General features: G+C 36.8%; 1 protein-coding gene across 6 annotated transcripts in view; it reads right to left on the reverse strand.

The window, feature by feature from the left end:
• The window catches only part of ENOX1 (ecto-NOX disulfide-thiol exchanger 1), a 365,043-nt gene that overhangs the window by 45,028 nt on the left and 298,789 nt on the right, over positions 1-21,226 (reverse strand). For all 6 annotated transcript variants that reach the window (XM_032203166.1, XM_032203183.1, XM_032203192.1 and 3 more), the window contains one exon: positions 18,733-18,850. In XM_032203166.1, coding sequence (XP_032059057.1) covers positions 18,733-18,850 — 118 coding nt within the window. The remainder of the gene's footprint in view (positions 1-18,732; positions 18,851-21,226) is intronic.

The raw sequence follows: 21,226 nt of genomic DNA on the forward strand, positions 1-21,226 counted from the left end.
TTTTTTTTAATTTTGTAAAAGCCAACAAATTACGCTAAAGTAAATAAATAAATAAATAAATAAATAAATAGGCTGAGCAAATAAAAACCTTAAGACTAACAAAAACTCAAATCAAAATTTTGCTCTTCAATTTCTGAAATGGATTTGAACCAAAATTTTTAACATGAAAATTTGGGTCCTCTTTGCACTATGTAGAGGTAAATAATTAGATAAAATGGCACATTTGTTTGTATTCTCTTCCTCTTACCAATTAGACTCTTCCCAGTCAAAAAAATTACATTTTTTACACAATACTCAATTCCAGCCAGAAACTGCCTATCCTTGTCTTCTCTGAGCACAAGGTGTCATAGGTGTACTCAATTTTTTACAGTGGTTTGGGAGCAGTAATTCATCTGCTGTCCATCGTTTAATCAAGCTCTTGAAAAATTTCTGAAAGTTGTCGCATAAGTAGAGGGAGTGAGGTGTACGTACTTGTTAATTACCATCACTGCTGAAATGAGGTTTAGGACCCAGATTCAGCCAAGGTTCAGGCTGCCCTACCTGTAAAGCCACTGTGCACTTTCTTGGCCACTTCATGGCCCAATTGGAAAACTCGTTCTCCTTCTTTCTGCCTATAAAAATTCAGGCTATTGAGTGGAACTAGGGACAGCACAAGAAATCTGCTACACAGGCAGCAAATTAGGGGAAATAGAAAGGGATCCTACATATTGTGTAAATAATCAACCTATAGGTGGTGAACCTGTTAGGGATTAAAAACAAAACAAACAAACAAACAAAAAAACATCCAAATGCAGCAAATCACATTCTAAGGCAACAATCCATTTTTCCTTTAGAAATAAAATGCATCTTTTTTACTGCTTAAAAAAAAATAATCAGAGTTGAATCTATGAATGTCATTATTTTATTATTTTAAATTATTTTTAGCATACCATATTAAGATCCATGTGATAATAATTACATTGCAGTACTACCATGAAGTCCCATCTGAGGATGGGTGCACCATCAATCTAGATTCCAGATACTCAAAGACAAAGGCTGTGTTTGGAAGAGGTTACAAACTATGTTAAGGCAAAAGGAAAATATCTCAAACAACCTGTATTGTGGGAATAAGAGTACAACAGAGATAAGTTTGTGATATTAGGCAGGATTCCCAAAGGTGTGCAAGATCTTATCAACATCATTATACACTCTGGTGATCTTCCTAGCCATTCACAGTAAGCAATTAAAGACAGAGTCCAAGGTAGAAATATGTCCTTAAATAGGGAGGATGCACCACATACAGAAATACAATAGAATACTAAACTGTCACAAGCTTTCAGATGAATTAATTAAAGACGAGTCCACAAATGATATGGTGTTCATATACATAGTTCTTTTGTTATTTAATTTTAAACTACAGATACTCTGTTCCTAACGTGTGGACAAAGCGGTTAGTAAAGAAGTCATTAAATGGAGAATAAGTCAAAGAAAGGCATCTGGTGGGCCCCAGGGGCTCCATTTCATTTACTGGGTAAATGTGAAACAAAATCAAAAAGACTCTTTGTGTTGACCTAACATGACTGTAATTTTAAGTTATTTATATTTTAGTGAATTAAAATCATTCTGGGTTCAATGTTGCTTTTGATACTTAATAAAACAGTTTGTTTAAGTTTTGTGCATATAGAAAAGCACTTCATTTAATACTAAATTAAAATTGATGGAGTTTTTGCAGAGAGGGTAATCTGCATTTTTAACAGTAAATATTTTTTAAATTTGTTCAGATTTTTTTTATGACTTCATTGATAAAACTGTTGAGTTTTTTTTTTTTTTCCTGAAAAAGTTTACTCAGCTTATCTCTTTACAAATTCTGATTGCATTTTAAGTTTGATAGTTTAGATACACATCTACAGAATCCCTCTCTGAGACATGCTAAAAATCTTCTTAGGATAAAAAGACAATGAAAGCTGAAAGCCTTTACAGAAGAACTATATACAAGGAATCTAGATCAAAATAAAACTCAAACAAGAATCCCAAATAGCTGCTGTGCTGCAAGCAGAAGAGGATATTTGTACCTGAACAAACACAGCTGGCAACCAGCCCAATATATGCTTTATAACATTTTCACTGAGGGATGCCAAATGATACCTGCCAGTCTCAGAGAAGCAGCTAGAGAAAGATCAGACATATGCATGCAGGGGAAGCCTTCTCATTAATATTTCGAAGACATGCAAGAGGTTAGTGTGATCTGCCTGTGTAGAGGCAGGGGTGCTATGTTCAGCAACTGCCTCAGTGGCCAACACTGGCTCCATGTAGTGGATCTGGATTAGACCCAAAGCAAAAAGGCAATCTGTTTAAAACAAGAAGTGACTGGCTGATCAGAAATTGACTGAAGGATCCACTGAGTCTAAGGATGTACTCTTGATGTCTCAGAAAAAAAAAAACACAACAACAACAACAACAACAACAAAAACTTTTCTAGGGCATATATTTCGGATACTGTTAGGTGAGTGCTTTCTTTATGAACATTTACTTTTAGCGGTACTCTGTGATTGCGTTTAACTTAATGCATAATAGTTACCGACTGGAGCCAATATAGCCAAGTCTACACAGGTGATAGAATGTAATTGTAATATTTTATAACATATCACGTCACAGTGGCCAGGAAATACCCTGAATTTATATTTATATATTTTTTTTTGAATTAAAAAACTCTAAAAGTTTTATTAAAGCACACCTGGGCATTAATAACATTAATAACATCACATTTAATATAAATGACAGAGTACTAATTCATGTATGGGTGACACTCCTGGGTGAAATACATAGGCAGAAGCTTATTTTAAGAATCTGCCTCAATCTGGAAATAACATATGAAAAACAAATTAGCAAACAATGGCAATAATAGAAAACCCTCTTGTAAATTCAAGAGAATAGACTTCCCTTGCATCCTGCTAGTGAAAGTTTTTCTACATATTGTTGTTTTCTTTTTCCCTATAGATTTTTCTGTACTTCTAAAGAAATGGATCATAAAACTGACAACTTCTTTGCTTATTTGTTTATCTTCATCCTTTCGGTCTGACCTCCTTAGTAGAATTTCTCAGGGTTTTGGAACTTTAGCCAATGTATTGATATAGTGACATGGATAAAAACAAATGAAGAACATATTACCAAGCCTTCCTTACACCTGAGTTCTACCAATGCCATTATCGTAATTTTCTGACTTGAAAATAAGGTTTAAAATTATATAATGCTCTTTTTTTTTTTTTTTTTTTTTTTTGATAACATCAACAAGAAAAACATCAAAAACTGTCAAAAATGATGGCTGTTATTACTGTAATTTTTTGTCTGCATCAATTGCATTGCAAAGCATTTACAATGTCTAAAAAATAAATAAATAAAAATCACCACCAAAAAAAAAAAAAAGCTTGCAATAAACAGCTACTACTTCAAAGTGTTTCCAGTTTGAGGTACTGAAAAAAAAATGCAAGAAAAGAGAAATAAGGACATAAAGTTCACAACTATAAATATAAACAATAAAAGTTATCCTTGGCCTCCATCTAACTTGCTTGTTTTTCAAATAAGTGAACTGTGAAGCAATACAGCCAGGGGAATGTCAGTAAGGAATGTTTGTGGAAGATCTGGGAGGGCATAAGATATGTCTTTATGCTGTAGAAAACAGGATAAATTATACAATAATGACAGTTGTCATTAGTAAGAAAGATAGTCTTAGCTGATGTAGAGCTTTGAAGGTCTTAGCTGATATTCCATGATTCTGTGATAAAACAGCATTTCAAGATTTGAAGATTATAGTCAATTCTTATATCAAACTTACTTTACAGATACCTAAAATATATATATAAAAAAATCTTATTATTTCCAGTAGTATACTAGAGGAAACCTTGAAATAGAATGAAATTCAATGTAGATCATCATACCCTCTCAAAGGAAGACACCACTGAATCTAGACATCTTCTAAGAGATCTGGAGAAGAGGAGGCTTTGGGAAGACCTCATTGTGACCTTTCAGTAAAGGGAGCTTATTAAAAAGATGGAGAGAGACCTTTTCAATAGGCAGACATTGATAGGACAAGGGTGAATAAACTAAAAGTGGGGAAATTTAGATTAAATGTTAGGAGAAAATTCTACACTCAGTGAGTGGTGAGGCACTGGCACAGGCTGCCTAGAGAGGCTGTGGATGCCCCATCCCTGGAGGTGTTCAGCACCAGGTTGGATAAAGCCTCGGGCAACCTGGTTGCCCAAGGATGTTGGTGGGCGACATCCTTGTCCATGGTAGTGGGATTGGAACTAGATCTTTAAGGTCCCTTCCAACCCAAACAATTATGTGATTCTATGATTCTATGATCTATGCACCAGTTCCATTTCACTAATGGGATGTGTCTGTATCCCCTGCTGAAGTTAGCCATAATTTCATCCTTTTTTTTTTTATTAAATAATAAATTATTACATGTGAAGCAGATGTTATGCTCAAACAAAAACAAGAACAACAAAAAAAAAAACAAATAAACTACAAAAAACAACCCTTAAAAGAATTAAATAATCATCTTAGCAAGACAACTTTTAGTGCCTCTTTATCTGTCTTCAGGATTTCAGGCTCTTTCAGAAAGCACCAACTACTCTTGTGTAGCCCAGACATTAAGAAACTGAAATGCTAATGAGTCCTGTCTATTCAAGCAGTATTTGAGGCCAAATCTTTCTACCTAGGAAACAAATTTGTAGTTGGACTTGGTGATCTTAGAGGTCTTTTCCAACCTAAACAATTTTATGACACATTGCATGTTAACTTGAGAAAGTGCTCAAGAAAAGGCCAAAGAAAAATTACTCCTGGAATTCAAACACAAGGCCACATGATTTGGGTATGAATTTTGGCAGGATAAAGGTGGGGGTCAGAATCCAGAAAAAGTTAGATGAAAGAAGAAAATTTGGACTGGAGCTCAATATGTGAAGAGAAAAGGAAGCGTGGTAGGGCTCATAGTGGTGGCACAAGAAAGAAGGTGGGGTTTTTGACAGTGACTGAGTGTATGAAGAAATAGCTCAAAAGTGAGTAATGGGCACGGGTGTGTGCCAGGAAAGGGTAAAGCTGTCCCACAACTTGAGATGGGTGGAAACATTGGGTTTGCAAGAGATTTGTGAGGTGGTGGAAAGGAAGGCGTGGCCCCACTGCAGATGGAAAACGATAGTTTCTGAGGTGAGGGGAGCACAATGAGCAATGAAGAAGCTTTAATCTACATCTGCTCTGCAAACTCCTTCTCTATAATCTCCAATAATTCTCAGCTCCTGGAAGAAAGGAATTTGAAACCCTTATTGCCTATAACTGCCAAAGATATAGATGCCCCTGTCTCATAGCTGACTTTCTTAAAACCTACCACAAACAGAGCACGGAGAACAAGTATTAGTTACACTTTGTGTGTAGCTCAAAGGCATTTGGGAAAGCAACACTTTGGTGGTATTTCCAAGAAGCTTTCTGGAAGAATAAGACTAAGCTACACCCCAGTTGCTTTGAGGCATCTTCTCAGCCCAGCTCTTTAACAATAACAAGCTCCAGATTTCTACAGTATTTCAGGTAGCTTTGACCTATTGCTTTGAGTTCCTAGAGGACACTTTTGTTTATGGATGGTTACCAAGTACCTGATAAACAGCATAAATAACATTCAAATACCAATGATGGGTGCATAGAAATGTGTTTAATATTACCTGATAAAAGCAACATTACTACTATACCACATTCTTTAATAAATGCCTCTTTCTTTGTTCTCCCATGTTTCTACACCAATAGACCATGTCACTTGGCTTTTATTTATTTTTTATTTTTTATTAAAAAAACAAAACAAAACACCAATTTGGTTAAAACTTGAAAGCAGCTAGTAAATTAGCTTGAATAAACTCTGAAAACAGAATTAGAATTGTATAAAAATAAATAATTTGGGACAATTATAAGCTAACCTTGCCATGAACAGTTTTTTTCTTTCCCCTTCAGACATAATGTAACCAAACAATGAAGCAATTTCCACATTTTTTCTAATGTTAGGCACACTTCATTTGAATGTCTCAGTACCTGCAAATTTAAACTCCAAGGGCACTAATTATCCTATGTGTGGAGGGGTTATTGTCATTAATGTTAGTGGGAGTTAAGGCCTGCACACTGGGAGGGAGATTTCCTTTTTTTACAAAATCTGTTTTATTCAGGTGCAGTTGCTTCAAAGTCCTTTCCTCACCATGCTGCTTATGTTCAATGCAGAGAAACTCATTATACCAGTTACATTCATGATGATGCCAGATGTTCAAATTGAATACTCATGAGAATTATTTTCAGACTCCCTATTCACATAAAACTTGCTGGTGAACAATTAGTAGATGGTAGGATGCTGCCAAAAAAAAAAAAAAAAAAAAAAAAAAAAAAAAAAAAAAAAAGGAAAAAGAGAGAGAGAAGGAGAAAGAAAGAAAAATTCCACCACCATTTAACGGCAATTTTATCCATCCCATCCAAGACACACAGATGTAAGATTTGAGAAACCGAAGCATTTCTCTGAAGAGAGATTTTCTCAGTTTACAAAACTTCATCGTGCTTAGCAGACTTCAGCAATAGCACTGTTCTCTTCCAGGTTTACAATACGTGTGGTTCACCAAGTAATTTATGAAGGCTTATTATTTCTTGTGTAATGAAGCATATCACTTTGCAAATAGCAAAGAAGGTGTGGGGAGGAGGGCAGATTACAGTCCAGCTGGGCCTAATAACACAACTAGCAAAGCAGCACACAAAAAGTAGCATGCAAATGCTGGTTCTGCAGTGGACTAAGAATTCCCCAGAGAGAGGTGCTGCCAGCTCCTGTGATGTTATGATGAGTCTCATGATATCTGACATTTTATTGAAAGCCCTAGAGAGATCATTAACTGGAAATCTCAGCTTTAAGCTTCTGGATTAGTGGCTTCCAGACTTTCTAGACCGTGGATTACTACTGGCTCTCTGTATTTCACCATGCAAATGTTTCATTTGAACTTCTAGTTAAAAACACAAGGGAAGTCGATCTCACCATTTTATCCAGTCCTAGGAATAAGATGCAGATTACTTATTGCAGTATTACAGATGATCAGTGGCTCAGTATATCAGCTCAGGATCACTGGGCTAGACCTCATGGCTTCAGAATAAACACTTGAAGCGTGAACCAACTGTCTCTAAAGGGCTCCAACACAGAAGGCTAATATCCTACCTAAGCCAATCTTTCTTCCCCACTCTTCATACCTTCCTCTTTTTTTTTTTTTTTTTTTCCTTTACTGGTTCTGTACAGTTCATTTCCTCCTCCAGCTCCAAACATCCATCTCTTTGTCCACTTGCAATTCCCACTTGTCTGTCATTTCCAGGTGTTTGTCTCTGCTCTCACTTGTTTTGCAGTACATGCTCCAGCTCCCTCTTACCCAGTTCAGTCCCAGGTAAATTGCAGCATTAAGTGCTTTGTTCTTTTCCTACAAAGATGTCACATCACATTACTGAAATGCATATTTAGAATTTGGAAGAGACCCCCTTGTTACAAAAAATATCAAAGCCTGTCACATTTTAGGTCTGTTTTACTTGACAGCATCTCTTTGGAGAACTGGCATCTACGTAACTTACAAATGATACTTTGACAGTCACTACTTAGCCTGTCCTGTTGAGACCAGTTTCTCCAGGTCACCTCTTCAAACCAAAGGGATCTTGTTTCCTCTCCTTTTTTTGGTCACATTTCTTCTATTACTGCCCATAATATGTATGAAGCTCAATGGACTTGGCATGTGCGTAGGAGGAGACAGGAGAGGGAAGAGTTTGCCTCTGCACAGACTACTGCTGTGGCTGGCTGTTGCACTTTTCTGCTCGGCTCTCCTCTTGAACTAGAGGCATAGCAAGCCAACCATCATAAGAAAATTTAGAGGTGTAATTTTGATCAAAAAGAGTAGCATTTCTCAGAAATTTTCAAAAATCAGTAATTCTTCTCTTTCTTAGACTATTTGGTCTATGATGAGATGAATTTTTCAGATACTTATTCTTTATGTGTTTACCAATAACTGCTTGAAAAACTGCTGCCTCAGTTAAACATAATTAATCAAGCACTGAATCTCTTTTAGAGGTTCTGCTTTTTTTTTTTTCTTTTTTTTTTTTTTTTTAATAATAATTGAGAAATTAAACCATTAAGACAATTCTACAGAGACTGTGCTTTAAAGATGCCAGCAAAGAAGCGACTTTTTCCTCTAATCAATGATTCTCAAGAAATGACTGTTTTCCTGTAACACTAAAAATGAACAGAGAAGATTTTACTCTCAAGAGAGAAGGGGGTATGTCACTCAAATAAGAGAAGTGCTGGTTACTGGGAAGGTGCCAAGTGGCATTGATGACCTTCTCCTACGTCAGTAATAATAATATAAAAAAATGCTGTTTGTGTTAATGGTGCTTTTCAATTGGAGGTGCAGACTTTTGAACTCTGCACCACAGAAGGTATGCTGATGGATGCTCATTGCTTCCTAGATGTTACATTAATCTTATATGTATTGTATAAATAGATTCTATGTATGTGTGTACATGTGATACACAAATTACCTAGGATATTCAAGCATTATTATATATAGGTAAATCTCTGTATAGGTGGACTACTGATGGTTATTTCTTAGGAGTGAAAGTAATTGTCATTGTTTCATTCTGATGTAAACAATAAACAATGGCCTTTACAACATGCATGGCTGCACTGCTACTCCTGACATTTAAACTAGGAATTGCACTGAGGCCCAGCACCACTACAGCTTCAAAAAGAAATCTGTAGGATGCATAAATATGAAGAGACTGTCATTGCTGGAAACAAACCTGTTTGGAAACAAACCTGACAGTGTGCATGTGAATCCCTCAATTTGTCACGTTCATTAGGGGAAGAAAGGGCTGATCTTACTGCTCTAGGTGCCTGCGTTGTTTTGAATTGTTCTGATTTATAGTAGACAAATTCTGATTGTAAATGCAAAGTCCTTTCTATAAATACGAGGATAAACAACCTTTGTACAAAATTCTATTGCACCTTAAATTGCAGGAAAGCATTTATCCAGCTACCTCTCTGACCTTGTAATGGATTGGAATGCTGAGCTAATTTTTCTTTAAAATTGTGCATAGTACTGAAATACTTTCTCAGTTGCTTTTGTCTTAGGTAAAAATGTATCTTAAATATAGGAATACTGTTTTTCACCTTTTTGGAAGGCATCAGCAAATGATCACAAGAAGCTTTGAATTTCTTGATTGTCACATTCAAAGGTAAGTTTTCTTAAGCCATTTAATCCCTTATGGTAATAGAAAAGCACACAGAAGAGTTGAATCTGCAAGCCGAAACCTCTTTTCTTTCCTACTTCCTACCTTTAGCATTCACATTATCTGCAAACTAAGGTCACTGTGCTTCTCTGCAATTTAACATGTTTAGTAGGTAATTTCTCAGGTACTGAGAAAAAATAAGTTGTGAACTTGCAGATGGCAGGTTTCTAGAGAAATTGGTTGTACTTCCAGTCCTTCCAGAAACAGACAATTTATTGAAACTTGCAAAAAGTATGTAACTTTGAAGAAAGAACAGTAAAATACTCCTTGTGCCAGACTTTCTGGATAAGCCATTACTTAGGACTTTGCATCTGTGGGTGTTGAGCAGAAGGTGAGTGCAAACTCTCTGAGCAACAGGCAATGGCTTCTGAGATTAAGGTCTAATAGCACAGGCATCTCAAAACCTATCAACAAAACATGATGAGACAGATGAATATCTGATAATAGAGCAATATGGGGAGAGGTATTACTTTCTCTCGTGTTCTTCCTCGACTGTTAAAAGTACACACTTGTCTCAGACATATTTAAGAGGGAAGACTGTCTATAGCTGACACATGAAAAAGAAGCAATGTAGAAAACAGTGTTCTGGACTAGTATCCACATAAGTCTTTCCAGATAGATCCCTAGCTGACGTGTGAGGTGGACACTTGGTAATTGTAGAAACAGTTGAACAATAACTGGGTACAGAAGTGCTGTAACCGCATGCTTGGCACTTTTCCTGTGCCTGAGTTACAACTTACTATGAATTGAATACATGGAGGGTTGAATAAATAAGCAAAAAGACAGCAACCTTTTGCCTATGGAAAGGTAAAAAAAATATAGCAATTAGAACTCCTAATTTAAAAAAAAAAAAAAAAAGACACAACAACAAACAAACAAGGCAGGGCAGGGCAAGGCAGGGACAGAATGGCAGGGCAGGGCAGGGCAAAAAACAAAACAAAACAAAACACTTTCTTTGTAACAAAGAAGAAACAATTTTTCCTCCTTGGAGTTCTATATGCTGGTGTTCAAGGAATCACATGTTTGAATTAGTAGAGAAGTGGAATAAAATGGTATGTTATCTAGTTCTTGACTCAGTCATTTTATGTACAAGATGGCTTTTATTTGATTTCTCTTTCCTTTGCCATGAATGTAAAACCAAATAAGACTAAAAGAAAATCACTCACCCCTAAGCATAATTGAATCTTTAACATATTGCTCACAAAAAATATTACACTGTGGATATGTGACATTAGTAAGAAGCTTATTTTCTTGAGATAGTCTTTAAGTTAAAATGAAAGAGAAGGACATAATGAAACTCCTCTGAATCTAAGATTTATTCATTCATCAAAGTAAAACATCAACACTAACCTGTAGTAGTTTGGGGAATTTCTGTGGCCATCTAGCTTGAAGCATGAGCCCTGCTGGCTGGGTTCTGAACCCCTGGCATGCGACCACATCACAAGCTGCCAGTCTGCTGGGTCCATAGGGACTGAGGAACTGCACACTTTGAAAAGGAAGCTTTTAATGCTTTGGAAACTTCAGCCAGCCTTTCATGTCTCATGACATAAGGATGCTCCCCAAACCTGTAATTCTGAGCTTAGAAGTTTATATTAATGCTGTAAAAGACTGATTTCTGATGATTATCTCCTTTGCTACCTTAGCAATGTCTGATGTTTCATGGATTAAGAAGGTAAGTGGATAAGAAGGTACCAACATCTTCACTTCAAGCAGTATCTGTAAGCTTCTATAATATGTTGGAGCAAAAAGGGTTCCTTAAAACAACAGGACACGAAAGGCAGCATAATTAAGAAAATCCTAACCAAAAGCTTAGTTCAAATAATAATAGAAATGATCTTCCATAAGAGGTCAGAAATAGGTCTTAGGCTGTGAGCACCATGAAGCCACTCTTGAAGAAATTTATTTGTGCTCTGTTCAGAATCAACCACCTTCACTATTATAAAAAGGGCTCGTTCTGTTGAAGGCTAAATGCAGGAGGAAGAGCACAAATGCTGTATATTGGAGAGGGCACTATAAGGAAGGTCACTTTATAGAAAGCATGAAGTGTAATTTGGAGAAGGATGCTAATACCAGCTATATCAAATTGTGAGGAAGCTGAAAACAGCATATGTTCTAATATTGTCTTTTATTGATTTTGCTGCCAACATCCCACTTCAACAATGTTACAGCCGCACTTCAAGATTCTTAATGGAGGGGGATGGAGAAAATCAATACATAGAGCTCGCTTCTGCTCCCATTGAAGTCAATGTGAGTTTCATTATTAACTGCAATGAGCACAAGACAGAGTTCAGGCTGTTTTGGTGCTTTGTGTTTGTTTTTTTTTTTTTCCTTCCCTTTTTATTTAACCTCCTACGGGGCAACATATATTGTTACTCTGTGTTTTTGAAAAGTCCCATTTAAGCAGGGCAATTCCCTACCAAACTGCAAGTCTATGCATTCAGAAATGATGCTCAGCTTTATGAAACCTAATGAAAAATTATAGCCTGTATCCTGAACAGGGAAAGTTATAATAAAAGATATAGGACTTGAAATAAATTCTGATAACAAAATCATTTTTTCCTTACAAATATTTTCATTCAGATATCAAGCAAATAAATAAAAATGGTTTAGCTTTCACTGACTCATAAAATGTTACTTTCAATGCACATTGTTTGCTGTATTAAAAACAGAGGGGATGTACCTAAACTTCTTTTCACTACTGTTTTAATGCTTTTTACACAAAATGAAATATGCTAAAATTATCTCAAAAATTATAAGCATCATCTTCATTCCAACAACATGCTGTTAATTTTGTTCTAGCATGAATGCAAAACATATTTTAACATGCTGTCAAAATGAGATACTAAGAATGTCAATAAAATGACACTAAAATAAATGTAAATTTAGATTGCTGTCACAAGTGGCTGCTTGGTTTTGTGAAGATGTTAGGTTGCTATAGCATTTTCCATAGCAACTTTGCATCTTATTACATAAATAATCCCTCAGTGTCCTTAAAGCTTACTAAAAACAGGATTAAATCTATTCTCATATGTAATGATCCTGCATAAAACCTTATCAGTATGAAATACCCAGAAAACATAATAAAATGTAATCTAGATAATAGTATTTCTGGCAGTTGCAAAGCATCAAAGCACAACAGACTTGTTTTGTAGTTAACGGGACATCCTCCTAAAACCCATATCAGGGGAGTGTCTTTGAAGTGTCTATTTCCTCTAAAAATTGAAAGTTAGGTTTTTAACTCCTTCACTGCTATGTCCACAGGACCTGTATAGACCTTCATCCCAAAGCCAGTGTGCTGGCCCAGAGAAAAGACCCAGTACTTGGGACAGGATGAGGCTGCCTTTTTTTCCCCAGGGCAGACAGACAGCACCTATCTCCAGCCCTGATTCATCAAGGCATTTCTGCTAAATTCAGCTACACAAGTAGCATTATTAAAGCCAAATGGACTTAAAACTGGGGGCATAAAATTAGGCCCTTGCCTACATGCTTCCTGGATTTCAGCCTATATTTGTAAAAGTGGTGGGAAAAACGGAATGCATTTTAAGGCAGAAAATTGGAGTCTGCCTGATGATAACAGCTCTGAACTGGCATGCTGTGAAAGACACTACAGCAGACTTTTCCCTGCGTAGAGGGAGTAATCATCTTGTGCTGCTTTCTAGTGATCATCTCTGATGGTCCCTGGGAGCAAAGCTGATTGTCTCTGCTGTGTCCAGAGCATCTCCATTTGAAGGCAAGTTACGCCACTCACAGAGCTCAAAAAGGGTTATTCAGCTGTCTTCTCCAGCTAGAGAGGGGACTGTGTCAGTACAGTGACAGTTCAGTTCTTCAGATTTAAAATACTTTCGTTTTGAGACAGTTTATAAAACCTGATTAGCAGATTTTGCTAACAAGTTTTATTTTCCTCCGCATACGTGTTTATATGTTTATTGCCACAGGGCTGATTAAGGCACCAGCTGCTAATGGCTTTGAAAGAGTATTGATTTATCTGAGGAATAAACCAATGCCAGCCCATTAATTCTTGAAGTAAATACATCTTGCTATTTTACATTATCTTTACCAACAAGTGTTTAAGAGGAAGATGGGCAAATTATGGGCTTGTTAAATATCGGTATTACATTTACAAAGTCCAATGTTAAAAAGCTATGAAATGGAGAAGTAATAACAGAAAAATAAGACTGGGTATACAAGAAAGGAAGTGAGAAATACCTGGTCCAAGGAATCTGTAGGAAAAGGAAGACCTGACATGATATGTGCCTTGACACCAGGCCAGCCAGAGGAAAAAGAAGAGCAAAGCTCAGCTCCACACAGCTGGGGCTGAGTGATTTCCATTCAAAGTTGTAACAAGCTATAGAAAGATTTCCTACTAGTTTAATCCAGCTATAAAGCACAGTTTCCATTACATGTGTGCATCTCTGCATTCACACGAGCTTTAAAGAAGGCAAAAGAAGATTGAATTGCAGAGAAAAGATGAATAAGCATCATGCAGATCACTTTGGTGTTGTTTCAGACTTTCCTTGAAGACTTGCCAGGCTTGCAAGTTTCAGGATAGACTTATGGACAATACCACAAAGCCTGTTTTATGCTGTGTGCACAGGGGTGTGATTGTCAAATCCTGACTTTCACAAGGACTTATGCTCTTCTGTCAGATGGACTGCCCACTGTTCGGACTGTCTCCTATGGCAACTAACTCTGCTGATGCTGCAAAGAGGACACATCGATTCAGAAGAGTGCTTAAAGATACAGGCTGCTGTTCAAGACACGAGCTGCAGTATTTAAATTTGGGTATGTTATGGTATCCTGCCAAGGAGGTCTTGTGTGTTCAGACTGGGCATGTACTGCTTAACGTGCAATTTATTAGTTGCATACAGTCCCCAGGATGTTATTAAGACATGTCATCACAGGTAAAATGATGGTGGTGAAATACTCCAGGGCCCAAAGAGTGGGCTGTTCCAAATATATTTAGCTGAGACTACCCTGTTCCAAGGTGTTTATCATCCACATGGACAGGACAGGCCTTGGATGGATGAACAGAAGTATCATTGCCTCACTTTGATACTGAAATACCCCAGGTTCGTTGATTTGTCCTGTGGTGAGGTACGTAGATTTGGCCCAGGGCTCTGCGATCCCAGCCCTATCCTTCCTGTGTCCCTCTGCAAGCACTGTGCATTTTCTCTTTCCCGCAGTGCCAACCGCTGTCTCTCACTGAAGTTAGAGCTGGAATTAATGGCATGTCGCGGAGAACTGCAAAAGTGAGAGATTAACCCACCTCCCCTTAAAAGTAAAATTACAGGTGCCTTCTAGGCATAAACCAAACTTCAGCTCTTTTCTACAACACACAGCTTCACTTCACTAATTCTTAAAATTACTTTGGAAGCTTTTACATGTGGATCCTTACTCCCAGTGCCAGCAGGTGGGAGATGAAGCATCCATAAATCCTGATCATTCTGAAGATTTTCCTATATCCTCTAGACTCCAGCACAGAATCTCATTTTTTCCCCTGTGCTAACGCTTCAGTAACTGCACCCTGACTTTCAAATGTATTAACTGAGTTGCCAATCATCATTATTATTTTTTTCTTAGCAATCTCCCAGCTTTACTTTAACAATCCTCTTGTCCCTTTCAAACTCCAAAATCCACAACACAGAAAAATCACTGTTTAAAGACTGAATTTTGAAGAAAACATAATTCTGGAGGAATAGCTCTGCCCACAGGCCAGATTCACTCAGTCTCAGGTCAGCCTTTTGCCAGCTTTCCCCATAAAGCAAACAATCTTTGGTCTGTGAAACCAGGAAGAATTCCTATAAATTAGGCATATATACTGGTTCAGCTAACTTAATTTTTCCCCTGGGGTGCTGTTTAGGAGGTCCTGGCAGCAGTTTGAGACGCTCTCCAACAAAACAAGCAGGCAGTGATGCCTCCCCTTTCATTGAACATTGCTTGCACATTCTAAAAAAGGGGGAGTACTAAGTTACACATAGGAGAATAACTCGTAAAACAACCGGAGGATCAGAAGTTCTTTGTACAGGAGACAGTACCCCAGCCCTACAACATGAGCTACAAAATGGAAGACAGGTCCAGGAGACCAAAGGTCTCAATACTCATCCCAGCTCTTCCACTGAGTCAATGATATCAGTAAATCAGATTCACCAACAAGCAGAAGAGCAATTGGCAGGTGAAAGAAGAGGATTTGAGTCTAGAATAGAGCAATGCACTTTGCAATGAGTCCCTCTTGAGCAGTTCTGTATTGCCTCAAGAAACAAGCATGAATTTTCCCAAACAAACAGCCATTAGCAGATTTCTAATACAGAACACAAATTGTTCTCCTGCATGACTTAATATCTTTCATGGCTTGAAGGAAGAATGCAAACCATTCTTGCTAACTGATTTTTCATCATCTACTCCAAATCCACAGAATTTATTGTGTACAAGGGCTTGGCTCACTGTAACATTGCTCTGAAAACTGAAGTCCAGCAAGACTGGATTAATAGCCAGGCACTGAGGTCCTCACACAGTCTCAGGACTTAGATGTGCTGCTCTGTGTTTTCAAATGTTGGGGCTGGAATCCACCCTCTCCTTTTCACGATGATAGTTTTCAGATATTGTAGAAAAGAGTTTTCATTCTAATTCAGTCTAGCTGTGAGGAGATGTGACACACTCAGCACCACGCTATCTAAATGCTTGCAGATGTGGTGTTATTTCTGAATGAAAAAGGCTTGAGTAACAGAAGAAATTACACTGGAAGACTGCTGAAACTGCACACTTTAGTGAGATGGAATCAAGACTTAGAAACCAATAAAATTTGTTGTATTAATTAGAAATTATGCCTTCTTGCACCAGGGATGATTTAAATAGGTGAATTAATAAAAAAAAGACCTCACACAGTTGTTAGGGACTGGGGAAATCTGTTACCTGCTGTAAGTTTGGGGATGGTAACCTTCCATCAGTGTTGTTCCCACCTTTGAGTAGATGGTGAAATTCATTTGCCAGGCTGAAAAACAAACTCCTCAAGAAAGTCCTTAGGATGGTAGGAGAGGCAATCCATAACTCTGGAACTATACAAATCAATTCATCATGTCTGGTTGCTTCTGACATTTTTGGAATCGGACTTTTAAGCCTTTACGTGTGCATGCTGTCTTTGAATTGAAGAGTCTTTGAATTGAAGTGAAACGTCTTACTTGTGTTATTCAAACCTTGTCCTCCTCATGGTTAAGCATTGAGGCAAATATTTTAAGAGAAGGGGTTAAAAATAAGGAAAGTGCCAATGTTTTCTTACTGTGCAGAATTGTTTCTTTGTGATGAAAGACTCTTTAAAAGATATTCTTTGTAAAACAAAGGTGACCATGAATACAAATAACTACTTGAATACAAATAGCCACTCCAGTGAGATAAAGAGGTGGTTCTGGAATGACATACTCAAAAAGAAAGAAAAAAAAAAGAAAAAGGAAAAGAGAAAAAGAGAAGGTGGCTAACAACAATAACAATTTAAAAAAATACTGTACATAAAAATGAAAAATATGTTTTTCTCTTACTTTATTTTTATTTGTACATATTTTATACACAATACTTTTTATGGTATAACAAGTTCCCCCTATTGTCAATGACAGATGAATAAAATTCACTTGCTTTACTTGACAGTGTAATGTTAGAAGAAGAAACCTATAAAAAATAATTTTAGAACTGGATGACTCTGTGCAGCAGGCTGGATCATCTCCACTAAGATCAAGAGGATGATGAATGGTACAATGGACAATGATGGACAAGTACTCAAGTGGATTCATATTGCTAAATTTTGATTTAGTATGCAACAAAGTACAGGGCTTGCTACTCTCATCATTGAGGGGAGTCAAGTGCCCACGTTGTAACAATACAAATAAACTGAAGTACTTTGGAATGCGGTAGAAATCTCAGATATCAAATCATTTGATAGAAATGTCCCTTTTTATGGAAGAAAACCAAATATGCTTTCCTATTTGTGATGTTACTAATCAGAGGCAAAAAGAATGACCTGCACAGCTCAGCCCTACACATGCATATGTTAAATCCAGCTGGACCAATGAATATGGCAGTTTAAAACATCATTACTCCTTTTTTGGAGTGCAGGCTGTGGGTATTTCTGGCTCTACCTTCCCATTGTTAATTCTGCTGACTTTGCTCAATAAGACTGGACACAGTCAAGGTAAAATGATTAGACACTCATAAAAATCTCTGATTGCTAGCAGTACTTTGCCTGCAGAGACCCAATGTCTCAGCCCCAAGCATTCTGCTAATAGTCTCTAGAAAATTCCAACTCATGCAATTAGACATGTAAAAATTAAGGCCACCCTTTACATATTGATGCATTTTTCTTTCAGGAAAAACATTAATCCTCCCCTAATGAGAAATGCCATAGTATTTCTCATTCAAGTTTCCTTGCCAGAATGACACTTCTTCCTTTGGTCTTTACTTCTGGATTAATTTGACCTCATACAGCATTTTGTCACAAGAGGAGTCAAAGAACACTTCTCTATGAGCACTGGAATCCATTGAATGGATATTATTATGGTGCCTACATGGTGCCTAGACCAAAATTATCCTAATCATCAGACTGTTTCTTTCTGTACTACTTTTTCCTTCTTTACCTTCCGTAAAGCTCACTGGTCTCTGGCTGTTTGCAGTCATGCTTTGGCTTCAGCTTCTGTAAATTTTCTTTCCAAAGATGAGTTTCTGAACAGGCAAACTCTTGTTAACTTCTCACAACTTTGTTAGCTAATGTCAAGAAATCAAAGGTTCTATCCAGATTGTTTTACCAGTAAATTAGTAGCTTTCAAGCCATGCCCTTGAATGTCCACTCTGGATCTTGGATGTACTTGGAGGATGCTGAAAAAAGTTGCTTTCCTTTCCAAATGTTACAATCACCCTTGTTCTTTTTTTCATGACAGCCATCTAATGTGTATCAAATTAATGCAGCATGCAGTCCCATATTGTGAAAAATGTACCCTTAAAAGTTCATTCCACAAAACACACAGTTAAAATGGTATAGTGTATTTGTTAAACATTACTGTGGATTTGCTGTTAAGCAAGGTAAGTCTTAGAAAATACTGACTGAAACAGAATTGTGATTGCTCTCATAGTAAGATGTTGTTACTACTGTGGAATTAAATAGTATTATGCAAGACTGCAGATAGTATGTTAAAGAAACATAACGCTTCCAGCCATGGGCAGAATTGGAGAGTTTTCATCATTATCATCATAGCAGGTGACAGAAACCTCCTAGACACAGCTCATATCATTCAGATAGCTAGTTTATGAGGATTTAAAATAAGATAGTTTTATATAATCAGCTATTAATATGTCACTTCTCATATGTGAATTTTTGTTTGCTTTTAAAAAAAAAACAACAGCTATATATACTTGGGGACATTAGAGAGGATTTGGCTTTACCTGAATCATCTACTCGCAGCTTTTTACTAGGATTGTCACCACTGTCATCATCTGACATTTCCATCTCTTCTTCCCGGCGGATTCCCATGAGCTGTTCACTGTGAGCGTTTCGGAGCTCCTAAAATCCAAAACAAAATTTTGTCAGTATTAACTTACATAAAGTCACTGCTTTATCAATAGTATCTGTTTTTAAAACTGCTCTTATTGTTAATTATACATAATTTACCATTGTAATTATATTTATTTGGCTATGAATATTTATAAGAACAGTAGTACAGGGAATTCTTCATGTGGAAAAACTGAATTTATCAATGGTAAAAGAGGAAACGAGAAAAAGTGGGTCTCCATTTCAAGTGATCTTTAGTTCTACTAAACATAGAAGGTTTTAGCAGCAATGATAATGCTTAAAACTGTATATAAAGCAGACTGATAACTTGCTAGCCTGTTTAAGGTATAAAGAATTATTGTTTCTCACTGTTACTTGGGGTAGGATTCCTCTGGTATAATGTAGGTTTCTCCAATAAAATTAGTTCCTACAGACACCTTTCATAGAAAAAATAAAAAACCCTAGCACCTTTAAGCAATTCATATCCATAAGATAACTATCAAAATGAAGTTAGATTAACTGCACCCTAAAAGTGCCTTATTCTGTCCTGAAAATTTCTGTGTCTTGGTGGGAAACTACTGACTGGTCTCTGGGTGACCACTGCAAGGGCAGGATGTAGGAAACCTGTGCACGTTTCGTTGGGGAAATGATGAGGCATGGGGGCTTTGTGGGAACCTAGACAGTCTTTGTTCTCGTCAGAAAGGCTGGCGCTGGTGTAGCGGCTGGCTTTCTAAAGGCAGTGCTGAGAAGATTGAGAGAACTCTATTTTGTCCTAATAATCCTGTCAGGTGTAACACAGGGATGCTGCACCGTGATTAGTGTAGGCCTTTTCAGCCTGCAGACAGCTAATTTTTCTGACGACAAAGAGTCTAATTCCCAAAGAGGTGGTTTGAAATCTTTGAAACAAGAAAGAGGTGCATGGAAGGATGAACGTTATTGAAGAGCCCAACCACAGCTCCATGCAATTAACAATAAGCTATCAAAGAGGGACTGGATGAAAAAAGGAAAGGCGTTTCCCTTTAGCTGTACCCTTGGTTCATCAGGAGATCTCAAATACTCTGATAGATGTATACATGTCCATTAATCACAGCAAAGGCAAGGAAGCTAATTAGTGGGCTTTTATACAATAATTTCAAATTTAAAAAAAAAAAAAAAAAAGTGATTAAAATGGTAAATTCTCAACTAGTGTCTCATGCAATAAGTGGCATCTCTGGAAGAAATTAACAAGCTTATTTCCTTATTGGAAAATGCCACCTGCACTTTTTACTGGGAATATTGACTGCATACATGAGCAGACATAAGCTTACATTTATTCCCTCTTTAGGGGATAAATGTCCTTGGTGCATCAATTTCTATGCTATCAGCAAAGCCAATAATCTTCCATGGAGAACGTCAATGTGTATGAGTGTTTGCTCTGGGCTTGGGTTTCTAGGAAAGCTTTCCTAAAGTCAGAACACAAGGGTAGGTGATCAGATAATTAAAGAAATCAGCAGATAATGTCATGGTTAGACAGTATGATTTAAATCAAAGATGCCATTTGGTACATTTCTGTGATATTTTACATCTGAAAAACAGGCATTTCTAATATCTGTTGTTTCAGTGAGAGGCTTCACATGTTTTTGAATCGCTTTTAATATCCTCCTTTTAGAAAAACAAAAGGCAATAATACTTGAAAAAGCAAGTAGTGAATTAACATTTCTGGAAAGTTCAACCCTTAAACATTTCATTTTATTAAAGATTTAGAAGCCAGCAAATCAATGATACACCACATCCCTTTACGGAAAGTTGGTTTAAGACAGGATCGTCTTAAAGTAATTGAAATAAACTACCAACAAATCATACTTGTATACCTTACTGAGTGATAAGACAAATATCAAACCCCAACTTCCCAATTTTGAATTAAACCCAGGCTTTATCCACTACTTTTATGAAACATTTGTGAACAAAATGCAAAATACAGTTTGTAGAAATAAATTATGCTAACATTTTATTTTAAGTGTCCCATTATTTTGAAGTCATTTGGTATTCACCATAATAGCACTGATAATAAAGAATTCATTTGGTATTCATGTGGATGTTACATTTAGTGCCATTGGTATTCAACTGTAATTTAGCATTAGTTAATGGGCACTTAAAATGTTATCCAAATGATTTATATCACAGCACTTTAGTGTTTCTCAAACTAAGTGTACAACACTTATTTTACAAGTGTACTACAAAATAATTAAATAAGTGCACCTTACCTTCTAAAGTTTTTATTTTGAGACAGAGAAAAATCATTTAAAGGACCTTCATACTAACAATCAACATACTGTACTACATGAAGGTAAGCCAAGTGTATGTAAGTTGCTCATATTAAAAAAAATAAATAAATAAAAATAAAAAAAG

Source organism: Aythya fuligula, chromosome 1 (genome assembly GCF_009819795.1).
Source record: "Aythya fuligula isolate bAytFul2 chromosome 1, bAytFul2.pri, whole genome shotgun sequence".
Taxonomy (NCBI): domain Eukaryota; kingdom Metazoa; phylum Chordata; class Aves; order Anseriformes; family Anatidae; genus Aythya; species Aythya fuligula.